Source organism: Arachis ipaensis, chromosome B02, assembly GCF_000816755.2.
Source record: "Arachis ipaensis cultivar K30076 chromosome B02, Araip1.1, whole genome shotgun sequence".
In the NCBI taxonomy this organism is placed as follows: Eukaryota; Viridiplantae; Streptophyta; class Magnoliopsida; order Fabales; family Fabaceae; genus Arachis; species Arachis ipaensis.
The window spans coordinates 108,155,163-108,168,564 of record NC_029786.2 but is presented as its reverse complement, the minus strand read 5'-3'; the positions used below and the strand labels follow the sequence as shown (position 1 = coordinate 108,168,564).

At 34.5% G+C, this 13,402-nt stretch overlaps 2 protein-coding genes across 2 annotated transcripts; both read right to left on the bottom strand.

Moving 5' to 3' along the window:
* LOC107628068 lies at window positions 5,986-8,849 on the bottom strand. The gene is made up of 4 exons (XM_016330876.2): window positions 8,602-8,849; window positions 7,855-7,967; window positions 6,135-6,204; window positions 5,986-6,063 (listed from the first exon to the last, which is right to left on the bottom strand). The coding sequence occupies exons 1-4, from the start codon at window positions 8,680-8,682 to the stop codon at window positions 5,986-5,988; spliced, it is 342 nt and encodes a 113-aa protein (XP_016186362.1). The 5' UTR covers window positions 8,683-8,849.
* Window positions 10,599-12,143, bottom strand: LOC107626449 (thaumatin-like protein 1b). The gene is made up of 2 exons (XM_016329329.2): window positions 11,993-12,143; window positions 10,599-11,493 (listed from the first exon to the last, which is right to left on the bottom strand). The coding sequence occupies exons 1-2, from the start codon at window positions 12,048-12,050 to the stop codon at window positions 10,817-10,819; spliced, it is 735 nt and encodes a 244-aa protein (XP_016184815.1). The 5' UTR covers window positions 12,051-12,143; the 3' UTR covers window positions 10,599-10,816.

Sequence of the window (13,402 nt, the reverse complement as noted above, 5' to 3'; positions counted from 1 at the left end):
GGGCGGTCATAGAAATTATGGGTGGCCGCCAAAGTGTTGTCTTCTTGAAGGCTTGGACATTCATCCGTGTGATGAGAGTAGCAAGAGCAAATGCTACATACTCTTTGAGGGACCAATTGTTGTTGGTTGTGTTGTTGAGATGGTGGAGGTTGTTGTTGATATGATTGAGGTTGTTGTGGTTGTTGTTGGTTCAATTGGAGTTGCCTCAAGACGGATGTCATCTCATTCAAGGATTGAGTTAGAGCGGTAGCTTCACTACTAGTTGATACCTCGTTCACGGTCCTTGGACGGTTGACTCTTCGCCTCATATGTTGATTGGATTCGGCTAAGTCAATAATGAGTTGTCATGCTTCCTCCGCGGTTTTATATTTGGACAAAGAACCATTGCTAGAAGTGTCCAAGAGAGTTCTATCTTGCTCTCGCATCCCTTGACATATGTATCCAAGCAATACTTGAGTGTCGAGCATGTGATTAGGGCATGCATCTAGTAGTTTGCGAAACCGTTCCCAATACTCATAGAGTGGTTCCGTCTCACCTTGCACAATACAAGACATTTCCTTCCTTAGCCTATCCATCTTTTCCGGGGGCAAGAATTTATCCAAGAACCCCCTTCTAAGTAGGTCCCAATCGGAGGTAACTTCACTAGAGAGGGTGTAGAACCATTCTTTGGCCTTGTCCTCAAGAGAGAAAGGGAAAGCAAACAACCATATAGCAACTTCATCGGAACTTTCCCGTCTAGTAGTCGAGCATATGCGGTGGAAGTCCTTGAGATGTCGAATAGGGTCTTGTGCGGGAAGCCCATGAAACTTGGGTAGGAGATTGATCAAAGCGGTCTTCAACTCAAAATTCGCATTCAAATTGGGGTGAGTTACATGAAGGGGTTGAAGGACATAATCCGGTGCACCCGCTTCCTTGATGGTAACTCTCCTTGGAGCGTCCATGGTATTAGTACCTAAAACAAAAGAAGAATTGTTAGTGAGAATGATGGGAGTATGATTAATGCCTTCTTTGAGTGACGGTTCAATGTTCACTTCTAGTAAGGTGGTTGAGGTGGTGAAAACCTCTTCACCTTTTCCAAATCTTAGCCGCCTCCGAGCTTGTCTAATATGAAACAAAGTTCGTTCTATTTCCGGATCAAAAGGGGCTAAGCTCGGATTCGGTTGTGAACGCGTCATGCAATGAAGGGGAAATGGAATTCATTGTAACGATGAGGAGTTAGTCAATTGAGCAATTTACAATGAGGTGCAACTATGTACATATATACACGCTTAATCCAAAACAATAACATGGCACACTAAGCAAACTCCCCGGCAACGGCGCCATTTTGACAAATGAATTTTTTTTGCCGGTATAGAAATTATCAAATGATCAATCGTAGTATAGTCTAAACCGACGCAAAATCCTTCATCAAACAAATCTACAATCTATATCCGAGAGTACTTGTCTCCCGAGTCGTTCTCCCTTGGAATTGCCAAAGTATGCCTCTTATTGATTTAGTAAGCCTTGTTGGAATTCTTTGAAGGTTTTAGCAAAGCAATGAGAAACAAACAATCAATTATCAAAAGACTTGGCTTAGGGTTGGCATTAGAAATTCTATCCTTATAGTCCATTCAATGTTGACAACAATTAAGCCTTGCTCCATTTAGTTAACCCCTAGGTATAGAGGGAAGTCAAATGAAAGCAATCAACTTGAGTCACAAGTCCTAGCTTCACCTTATGTGAACCTAGCTTTAGTGCACTCCAAGCCAACTAGCAATCCCTAATTCTCAATCAACTATTGATACAACTATTCAACTTCTTCCAAGGACCAAACCCTATGCCAAGTGTGAAAATTCTACTCCATAGCTAGTGTTGTCATTTTATCAAACATGTGATGAGCAATAAGGAAAGTCATAGCAAAATGAGAAGGAAAGTCGAATTGAAAGTATTGCAACACAAAGATCTAACAACAAGTCTCATAGAGTAGCAATGAAAATGGAGACAAAATCCAAAATTACAAAGTGAATTCTAGATCTATGAGAATTGATCAATTGCATCTACTACTTGAAACTAGAGAAGGAAATCTATGACATGAACAAAGTGGAGTGAGAATTGTAGTGGATCTCACCAAAAAATCATTGAAAATTCAGAAATTAGAGGAGGATGAACCCTAATGAAGCTTGGAATCTCCCTCTTCTTCTCCTCAAAAAGTGTAACTAACTCCTCTCAAAAAATATCTAAATCTAGAAAATGAACTAAAAAATTGTCCTTAACCCTTGCTCCTTTGGTCTTCTTAAGCTTTTCCCGCCAAGGTGTTTCTCCAAAAGTGGGATCCTTAACTGCCTCCACGCCTAAGTCACGTGACTTCTTAAAAAATCATATTTGCAAATCGGCGCGCACGCGCAAGGTACGCGCACGCGCCGTTGAGACGTCTTTTAATGTGCGCGGAGGCGTGATGTACGCGTGCGCGCCCATGAAGATCCTGGCTTAGCCGCTTCTCAAGCCGGCTCGTGACTTGGCTCTTGGCTTTGGCTTCACGTTGCTCAATCCGCGCGGGCGCGCCAGGTGCGCGCACGCGCCCATGCGGAAATTTCCAAAGCTTAATCCTCATGCTTCCTTCCTTTGTACCTGTCTTCCTTCTCTCTTTCGGCCCATTCCTACTCTATATCCTGAAACCACTTAACACACAAGTCACGGCATCGAATGGCATCAAGAGAAGATTAGAAATGTATCTATTTTAGTGCAAAATAAGCATGTTTTCATTCATGAGGCAAAACTAGGGAAGGAATGCAAAATCTTGTATTTTCATATAGAAAGTGTGTGGAATCATTGATAAAACCCCTGAAATTAACACAAGATAAAACCTCAAATTGGGGTTTGTCAGAGGGTGCTGTAACATTTGAGGGTGTGTTTATTAGTTTAGGTTTTAGAGGGGAAGGGAATGTTCTAACCTGTCCCTTCCTTTCATAAACTCAATTCACACGTACATCTAGGATATGTGCTTTTGTTTCTTGCATTATGAGGCATAATGTGAAAAGGGATCCAACTCCATCCCAATAAATAAACAGGCGCTGCTAATGACTTTCTATTTATATAAAAATGCTTACCTGCGTGTGTTCTTTCACTTTTTGTCTCTAGCTCTTGTTTCTTAAGGTTTACTTCAGTAAGAAATGAGAACTTCTTGATCTAAATAATTCTTATTTGAGAAACATAGTCTAGAAGGGAAGGAATCTGTTAGAGCGTTGAATGATAATTCTTTTTTATTTTCTATCATTTTGAGGGATGAAATTGGATGTAAAGGACTTCATTTCCCCTAGGATGCTTTTAGGCTTTCAAGGCACGAATTTTATATGTAATAATCACTTGTTTTCGTTCCAGCTAGCCAACGCATCGGAGCTGCCATTACTATTGCACTGCAACAGCTTAAAGGTCTGCTTGGCATAAAGGACTTCACCACAAAAACTGATATTATATTTGTAGTGCATTCGGTTTGGAGTAATGTGCACCATGGGATAAATCTTTCATCTTGCTTTATATTTATATATGTTTCAGTATATTCAGATGATGAACAAGCTCATAAATAATAATTGTTTATATTTTAGTACTTGTCCATATAACTTTGTTATTCTTAGTAAAGAAAAAAAGTGAGCAGAGATTCAACATAGATTATAGTGCATTAAAATAAGTTAGCAATGGTTAAAAATTCCTGTAATTATAGATTTTGTGTTGCTACTTGCTAGATGAATCAAGCTGCTAGTGTATTATCTAATTTGGATCTTTAATAGGGTCATTACTAAATTTGTTATTACTTTACTTGTGATATTTTAGCCTTTTTTAGTTTGTTCTTATTTTTGTGTTTGTCTAGATGTAGAAACAATATAATTGAGTAGCTTTATGAAGCCAATTTTTTTTAATATAAATGTGAAAATTGTGGGGGTTATAAACCTCTGCAATATATATTTTTTTAAACTGCTTTTAAAATTGCAGCGATTTGTAAACCGCTGCAATTTTTTTAAAAAACCTCTAAGCCAAATCGCAGCGGTTCTACACCGCTGCAAATAAACTAATTCTATTTTGCGGCGGTTGTGATCAAATCTCCACCTCCTAATATGCAATGGTTAACGAACCGCTGGTATGCCATTTTGCGGACGGTTAAAAATCGCCGCCAATCCCCAAAAAAACCGTCGCAATTTTTCGTGTGTCTTGTAGTGATGTCTATTAATCAGAATTTTTAGTTGTTTATTATATGAAATTTTTAAATAGAAAAAAGTTATTATCCAAAGTATTTAGAAAAATAAATATATTTTTAATTAATTTTTTATGATGATATTTTAGAAAAAAAAGTTGAATATCAATTATTGGTATTTACTTCAATTATTGGTAATTCTTTATATATATATCACTACAACATTTTCAGGTTGAGGCAAAATTTAAAAAGTGTTGCCTAAAAGCTGCTAAAATGTTGCTTTTGATCTATGGCAACACTTTTGGACCCAAGACAACGTTTTTGGGCGGCGTTGCATATGCAGTCGTTGCCTTAGATCAAGGCAACACTTTTTTGTTTCAAAAGCAACGCTTTTGAGAGCAACACTTGGTAAGTGTTGTCTTTGGTTGAAAAACAACAATACTTCAAAAGTGTGTTTGAGACAACACTTTTGCAGTATTGTCTCTTCTCTCGTATTTTGGTTACTACTAAAAAGTGTTGCCTATTTGCAATAAAATGCAACTCTTTTACGTGTTGCTTATAAGTTAGAATTTGCAATCCTTTGAAGTGTTGCCTATTAGTTTTGAATATGTAGCCCTTTAAAGTATTGCCTTTTCTTTTGTATATGCAACCTATACAAGTGTTGCTTTTTTTTTTTTGGATATGCAACCTATTCAAGTGTTGCTTTTTCTTTTGGATATGCAACCATACAAGTGTTGTCTAATATTCAAAATATGCGACTAATAAAAGGATTGCCCTTTTGATAAAAATAAAAATTATTTTTGTAATAAAAATACAAAAATATAAAATTTACAATAACTTTTTTTGTTCATACATGTGTAATTATTTTAATTAATAAATAAATTTGTGCACAATAGAAAAAAATTATAAAAGAGACAAAATAACTAATAATAAAATTCTAATTAAAATAGATATTAAAAAATTCAATTAGTATTTCAAATATATGTTCATCAATAATTCTCAACAAAATAATAAAATTCTTGTCTAACAATAATTGTCATAACAAAATAGTAATTAATATTTATTAAAAAGATGTCAATCTACTTGCATATTTTATATCCATCCATGCTTGACTTGTCCTATATGCTAAATCTGCAAATAATACACAACAAAAAATAAGCAACTTATCATTAAAACTGAAAAATTATAATAAGCAACTCATCAATGTAACTTGAATCAAGAGTATAATTGAGCATATCAAAGTATCAAGTTAAGAAACTTTTTCATCAGCTTCAGGAAGCTGTCTCTTCTCCATTGTTATTTTTTAACTAACAAGATCTTGCCGTGATAAAGGGCTGTAGAAATGAATGTAGAAGAGAAGGGAGATCATCATTATATCCAGTGCTATAGAAAATTTCAGACAAAGGGCAATAAATAAGGGCTAGCAGAAATAATAAAATTTTGACTTCAGCAATACTTGAAAATTATTCTTTTCCAAACAATTTCAACAATGGAAACAAAGTATATAAGAATGGGATATTATAAAGCTTTTAATCCTTTTTAAGTGAATTTTATAATTTTAAATTTTCAAAAATAAAAATAAATGCATACATGACTTGTTTGCAAGTAAATTTTTCATTACAAAAAATATTTCCCAAAAGAGAATTGAAGGAGACAAGATCTTATGGATTGCTTTGACCAAGCACTATTGAACCATTGGATTAGTCTTAGAATTGAGTAACAAAATTCATGGTATCAAACTATTTAGAAAGATTCATTACCTTCAAGGTGGTCCCCACTTCCCACATGTTACAACCTTTTTTTTTTTTGCATACACTGAATCATGATTCAGACTCAAAACTGGTTCCAATTTTTGTTGAAACTGTGCATGCAATAGCACTTGCATATTGTCTCTGCACCTGACAAATCATTATCCATATTGATCTTTAACATATCCTTGTTATGCTTCAATTTTAATTTAGCTACCTACCTCAATTTGCTCATAAAGTTTCTTCTGCACTTCCATTTGCATTTGGAGAGCCTCAGCAATTTGCATGCTTCTGTTGAACAAAACATTTGATCAATGAAATTTTTGATACCAATTACTAAAGCATTCAACTAGTTTGATCAATTTTCTAACTATTATAATTATTACTCAGTCATCTCATTCTGTGTTCCAATACTTTCTTCCCTGCTGCTACAAGGACTTTTACTGTTGTTCATTTCTCTGCAATTTGCACCAACGGAGAAAAATGATCATTCATCAGAACAAGTTATAATAACTGAGAAACCATAACCAAGTTACCTTCATGTTTGTTGTTGCTAGAACAGATTTCAAGTTGTGGTTCGCTTTTCCCAAGTCTATATTTCTGCAATGACCAGAAAAACACAAAAAATATGTTGGTAAAAAAAAAGAAGTCCATGATATTTGGAATGAGTGAAAGCAAGAAGAATAAAGGGAAATGCCTGTAAATGGCTCTTGAGATGAATTTGCAAATATTGTAGCTATGAAAGCAAACCTACAAAATTTGCAAAAAGAGAGAAGCAGAAAAAAAAAAGAAGTGAACGTAATTGGAAGCATGGCGAAAAACTTAGCGCTAACTCAATTGAACTGAAAGAATTCCCAACCAACTCCAACACCTACAATAACAATGAATCCACTGTTAACTTTCCAAATTGAGATTCCACCAACAATAATTAAATTCCAAGCCCTAAAATTGCCATCATTTAGTGATTAAATCAGAGGCAGATAAATATATCATAACAATGAAACATTGTAGTGATTTTACAGGACCAGAAATAATTAAGCAGTAATTTCTCATCAAAGAAAAAATTGCAGAACCAAAATTTCTCATCAACTTTAGCCATAAGAAAATAGAACAGAGCAAGGAGCCTACCTGTGATGCAACACGACGGTGCAGAGCAGATCAGCACCCAGCTAGGAGCCAAGAAGACGCTGAGAGCAGAAGGCGATGAGAAAATTGGAAGCGAGAAGACCAAAAATCAGAAGCTTCAAATGCGAGCAGCGATGAACAGATGGCGACGCGAGCAGGGACGAACCCAACGGCGAGGCGAGGTGAGTAGCGACGAACACGATGGAGACGCCAACAGCGACAAACCCAAAATGCAGAGAGAAGTAACCAACACAGTGCGAAGAACAGAGAGAGAGAGGTTTAAGGTCCTCCCATTAAGAAGAAAGCAACAAGATGAGATGAATTGTGTTGAAAATTAAACAGAAATGAATGATGATAATCAGATAAATATGCTCAAAAATCTCGAAAATCTTTTATGTATGAATTAATTTTTAGTTCCACAATATAGTGAGAAGCATGATTATTCTAACCAGTTTCAGTTTCTATATAACTCATATACCAAATATCCATTAGGGACATGCAAACAAATCCAAATAAGCACTTACAAAACCTACATTCTTTGACTATAGCGTTGGAACTAACCAACACAGATAAAATAGTTACAACTTATAATAGTTACAGTATAGCAACAAGGTGCAGAACAAGATAAAAAAGATAACACCTAAAATTAATTATAATTAAAATCAAACAATTCATGCATGCATGTAACTCATCAAGTCCAAGTAATCAAACAAACTAGCATCTAAAACTAAGGATTCTTATTATTATTTTATAGTTTAGAATTTAGACATAAACTAAAAGAACTTAGGCATATAACTTCCAACATCACAATCTTACCTGTTCACTGTGACCTTGTGGAAAGTACACAAGTCAGCTTCCAACAACTGGTAAAGAAACAAAGGGACCAACACATGCATGCCAACGTTCTGAATCCAAAACGCGCTTTTCTCCTGTAACCAAATGCCCTCAAGTAACCATATGAAAGTCCATCAAAATCATTCATATGTTATAAAATCATATGCTTTTCTCCAAAACTATTTCGAAATGACCTTCCCTAGTTAATGGCTATTGCATAACCTAAGCAAACCAACGCATGCCTACGAAAGAACAATAATGTTTTGTTAAGATTTCTTTTTAATAAATGACTTCTAAGACTTTGAGAATTGCACTATCTTTTTTGGCGACAAATACCATCCCCAATTCCCATCAATTCCTCACTATTTCTAAAGTGATGTTATTAAAAGTTAATTTTGTTTCTTGACACCCCAAAAAGAAAAGTAATAAATAAAGTTAATTTTGTTTAGATAGTTTATAGATCTATTATTTATTCAAAAACTTGTTTTCACAATCTGTTTTGGAAATGACATTAAGTTTAATTGTAGGTATTAATAGATAAAGTCATTTAGTTGAAGAATACCAAAGTAAATAGATATTGAGAGTCAAGATATGGAAAATTGTAGGTATTAATAAAGTTTAATTGTGAAAGTAAAAGAATTGAGTGAAATAAAGGTAAAGACAAAACAAGACAACTAAGAGGAAGAGTGCAGAACACAAGAAGCATGTGAAGATGGCTAACTTGACCACCTTCAACCATGGAAGTGGAACCCAACACCCAGGTGGCTTAAACTGAAACCCCGTGCAGTCCCTCTTTTCTTCTGTAACCATATGATTATATACACAAAATTCTCAGCAACCAAAGTCCATCAAGATCTAAAAGAGAATAGCATTTTCACCCCCTTAACACTGGTATGCAACAATAACTAGCTCCAAAACAGTGGAGAATAGAAAGGGAGATGAACAAGGAAGAATATGCAAGCAAGAGTGTATACATAACATACCTTCCAGGGGTGGAGGACAAAAATCAGATGAAGAAAGCTTCATTTTCAGCAAAATTTCAAAACTAGAAAAAAACAAGCCAATCCCACACAGTCAATTACTAAAAACAAAAGCTCTTCAAGTAGACACATTAAGTAGGAGCAAAATCCTCACAAGAAGAACCTCAGACCACAGAAAAATCCTTTTCTTCTCTCCCTTCCCACTGCAAAATCTCATTCTTCTTACCTTTATAATTACCTTTACATCCATTAAGCAAGGCTAATAACAATTCATTCTTCCCTAAAATCCTTTTACTATTTGCCAAATAATAATGCAAATTTCTAATTACCTGTATATCACGAAATTTAGCTTCTTCAACAATCAATTTGGATGTTATTTCCGCTACAATGTTTGTCCTTCTCCTCATATTTCTTGCTTAACAACTCTGCCTGTAAAATAGCAGCAACTGAGAGTTTATTCTCCAATTTCTTAAACTTAAAATTAAATGACATATTTAAAGACAAAAGGAACATACCTCACATTTATCTGCAGATGGCCTTACTGTAATCTAATTAAGTTACATGAAATTTCTGAAACATTAAGGAAAAGAAAAACAAGGTCACATTTCTCACTATTTTTGCATAAGTAGCTACTTCTCCCAATTTAGAATACGGAGGAGTGGAGCAGAACTCAGCGCGAGAGAACGAAGAACAAGGTGCAAGCAAAAGAATATAGCTGAGCAGAGCAAACCTCGGCGCGAGCAGAAGAACATGGTGGAGCAAAGCAGAACTCGACGCGAGGAGAAGAACACGGCGGAGCAAAAGAACACGGCGGAGTAGAGTAGAACTCGGCAGAGCAGAGAGAAACGTAGAATGCGCACATCAGTGTTGTGAAATTGGGAAAATTGTGTTAGGGTTGGGGTTAGGGATTTAGGTTATTCATGATTTTGATTCTGAACGCCGTCCAAGCGTTCGTCTGGGAGAGATCGGAGACCAACGCGCCTCTGCAATCAACCATGAAACTCACACGCGCCGCCCGAGCAAGCATCCACTCGAAAGAACCTTCCAGGACAAACTCGAAGGCTCGATCCCTAACGGCGGTGAAGAAATCGCTGAATTCGGTAACAAATGAGGTAAATAGAAGCGAGCCACAACATGAACAAAGCATATGAGATCGAATTTCGCTCCTCAAACCACAATAACAACAGCAGCAGCAAAAAGAGAAAACAACAACAAGGACAACAGAGAAGAAGAAGGAAGAGTATCACGATTTAGTAGCAGGAGTGAACCACGTGATGAATGTATGCCGTGCTGCTTAAAAGAAAATATTGAATTATTTTAGGCAACGATTATAATGAGAGTCTATTAAAAATTTAAAAGCATCCTTCGTAAAGGGTAATATATGAAGACCATTGCTTGATTAATTTACTAAAGTAACGCTTTTTACATGTTTTCTAATTGATCAAAGAGAACGCTTATGACACGTTAGTTAATAAAGAGTTACAATAGCCTTATTCTTTTGCAATAAATTTTAAAAGTTGTTTTTGATTATTATATACAATATTTTTTAAGTGTTATCTATACTATATGTTACAATAGCTCAAAATTGTTGTAGTGTATATATGAAATTCACTGAAAATGGTGATATATTTATTAAAGAAATGAATAAAAAGTGTTTAGAGGGAATGAATAAACGGAATGATTATTATAAATGGGATGAGTTAGAAAGAGTTAGTCAAAGGAAAGAAAGTAACAAGAAAAAGAAAAGAAAAGAAAAGAATTAAACTTTATTGGATGAGACAAATCACCATTACAATCAACAAGTGTGATTGTGTTTTATTCACCAACATACACGCTAGAATGGTATATCTATATAATATATGCACTTATTTTTCACCAAGTGATGAAAAAAATAAGGCATAACCATACTATTAATAATACATAGTGTCCCTCTTATTTAGGAATTAATTAAGCAAATTACAAATTTATGGACATAATTTGATAGCATAAGCAGTAGGCTTTGAACAAGTGAAAGTGCCCTTATTGTCATCATAAGCATAGCTATAAGCATTAGGGCATTGATTGCTGAAAAATTGGGAGTAATTTGATGGAGGGCAAGTTTGTGATGTGTTATGTTGAGGCCCGGAGCAACAATACTCCGGCTTACCAAAAGCCACACAAGCGCTCTTACAACCGACAACACTTCCATCAGAACTTTTAAATTGCAAGTCGTTCGGACAAGCAGCATTAATGTTGGCCGGACAACTTGCAACTTTACAAGTTCCGGTGCCACCTTGTGGTGTAATTGAAGAAGGAATGTTGAATCCATCAACATTGCTAACATCGTAAGTATCGTGATCACCGTTGGTGTCTACTGTAAATTCCATCAAAGATGCTGGTGTGGCTTCTCCAGCGCCATTGCATTCAACGTGGTTGCCACAGTCTGCAGTGGCGCAGGAGAACACTCCGTTATTGTTCGAACATCCTGTCCTGGCCCAAAACTTTCCGGACCATTTGGCCGGGACGTCGACTGACTCGGATTTTTGAGACAACAATTCAAAACCAGTTTTTGGTAGCTGTGGACTATATTGGTTAGCTTGGGATCCTGGCCATACAGTGTATGGACAATTGTTTGTGATAGTAATTGGAATTCCTTCAATCACTGCATACAAAACAAAAATCAAGAGCTTGATATTAATACATTTATTTATTAATAATATACATAATAACATAATAAGAAATAGTATTACATCAATAAAATAATTATTTTTTATAATATTTATTACATAAAATAATAACATAATAAGAAATAGTATTACATCAATAAAATAATTATTTTTTATAATATTTATTACATAAGTTTTCATATTAAAAAATAAATGTTATTGAATGAATATGTAAAATTTTATGCACTAAAATTAAGTCTTAATTTTAGCATATATGGTTTATATGGCTTCCCTTTACTATATATCATTAAATAAATAGACCAATAATGTTGATAATATTAAACTTTTTTCCACCATATATAATTTATTTCATACAAAATTTGACAATAAAGACATATTAACATAGACATATATCTAACATTATAGGCATGTAGAAATGAGACATATAGAAGGAAGAAAAAAAATGCAAAATGTGATTGGAACTTTAAAACGTACCACAAACAAGGAATCCAAAGCTAACTAGGCAGAGAGCAACAACACGAATACTCGCCATTGTTGGTGAAATTAGTGAATGATTTTTGTTTCTTTCTAAAATAATGTTGCTATGGTAGCTAGCTAGTGAAGTACGTGGTAGCAATTAATGTGCATTAGTGTATATATAGAAATTGAGGCTTGAATCTTCAACTATGCATGTATGGTACGTGGTGCAATTTTGTTGCATGAATGCTATGATTTTGAGTGAGTCCAATGGCTGCTATTGACCGTTTTGTGTGTGGAATCGTCCTATTAATTATACGTTTCATCATCCCCATGGCGGTGTCAATTTTTTTTGTTATTTTGTCAAATTTTCAAGATCAACATTCTTTTGACGAAGACAATTCTTTTTGTTATCTCAATGAGGTGTTATGGTTTTATTTGTGTAGACCAAGGTTAACTTATCTATCACGATTCATAAACAGATAGATAATTATATTAGATATATAGTTTCTGTTGTTTAGGTTGGAATAAAATACTTCTTACGCGTTCTTGACCAAATTTAATTCCAATTAAGGCTTCAAATTGGGCATTTTTTTTGTCACTTCTAATTGGGCCTTGATAATAGATATTGGATACTTAAACAAATGGGATGGGCCTCCTCACGCTTCTGGTTAGTCTTTTTATTTTGGGCCTCTTGGCCTCCAAATTGAAACCAACCAAAATAATAAAAAAAAATATTTGATTTTCCATCGTATCTCCCAATCCGGTTGGCCAATAAATAATCAGTAGATCTATTTGAGATTATGAAGCACGGACACTTCGCTGAATTGCCGTATACGCATGTCAAACACATTTTGGACACGACACTCACCGACACTCGTCCGACATGCGTGTCTGCTGTGTCCAAACCGTGTCTTAATAAAAAATAAAAAATTCTTCACCGAACATGCTTGGACACACCTAAATACCATCATATGTCAGCGTGTCCAATCTTATTCTTAACATATGTTTTTAAAATAAATTTAGATATAGTATGTATTATTATTTATTAAAACAAAAAATATTTTAAATACTTGATATAATTAAAATAAGATATTAAAAATAATTAAAAAATTAATTTATATTTTAGTATCAATAAAATATCAAAATACCATTATGATTTATTTAAAAAATACTTTATATTTTATATGTATACGTGTCTCCGTGTCTTATAAAATTTTAAAATTCGCGTGTCGATGTATCCCGTGTCGGTGTCAGTGTCTGTATATCATAGATTTGAGATCTTGCAATTGGCTAAGAAATTGCTTTATGCTTATACATAAGAAAAAAATTCAAATTATAATACTTAATTAAACAAACAAGTAAGTTAATTATTCGATTAATTTAAATTAATTATAAAAAAAATAATTTTGAATGATAATATAATAA

Coding starts and splice junctions, on each gene's coding strand:
- LOC107628068 (XM_016330876.2), bottom strand. CDS start 8,682: ATGGTTACAGAAGAAAAGAGGGACTGCACGGGGTTTCAGTTTAAGCCA. Junction 6,205..7,854: donor CACAAGGTCACAGTGAACAG/GTAAGATTGTGA, acceptor TTTGTTCAACAG/AAGCATGCAAATTGCTGAGG. Junction 6,064..6,134: donor AACTTTATGAGCAAATTGAG/GTAGGTAGCTAA, acceptor ATGATTTGTCAG/GTGCAGAGACAATATGCAAG.
- LOC107626449 (XM_016329329.2), bottom strand. CDS start 12,050: ATGGCGAGTATTCGTGTTGTTGCTCTCTGCCTAGTTAGCTTTGGATTC. Junction 11,494..11,992: donor CTTTGGATTCCTTGTTTGTG/GTACGTTTTAAA, acceptor TTTTGTATGCAG/TGATTGAAGGAATTCCAATT.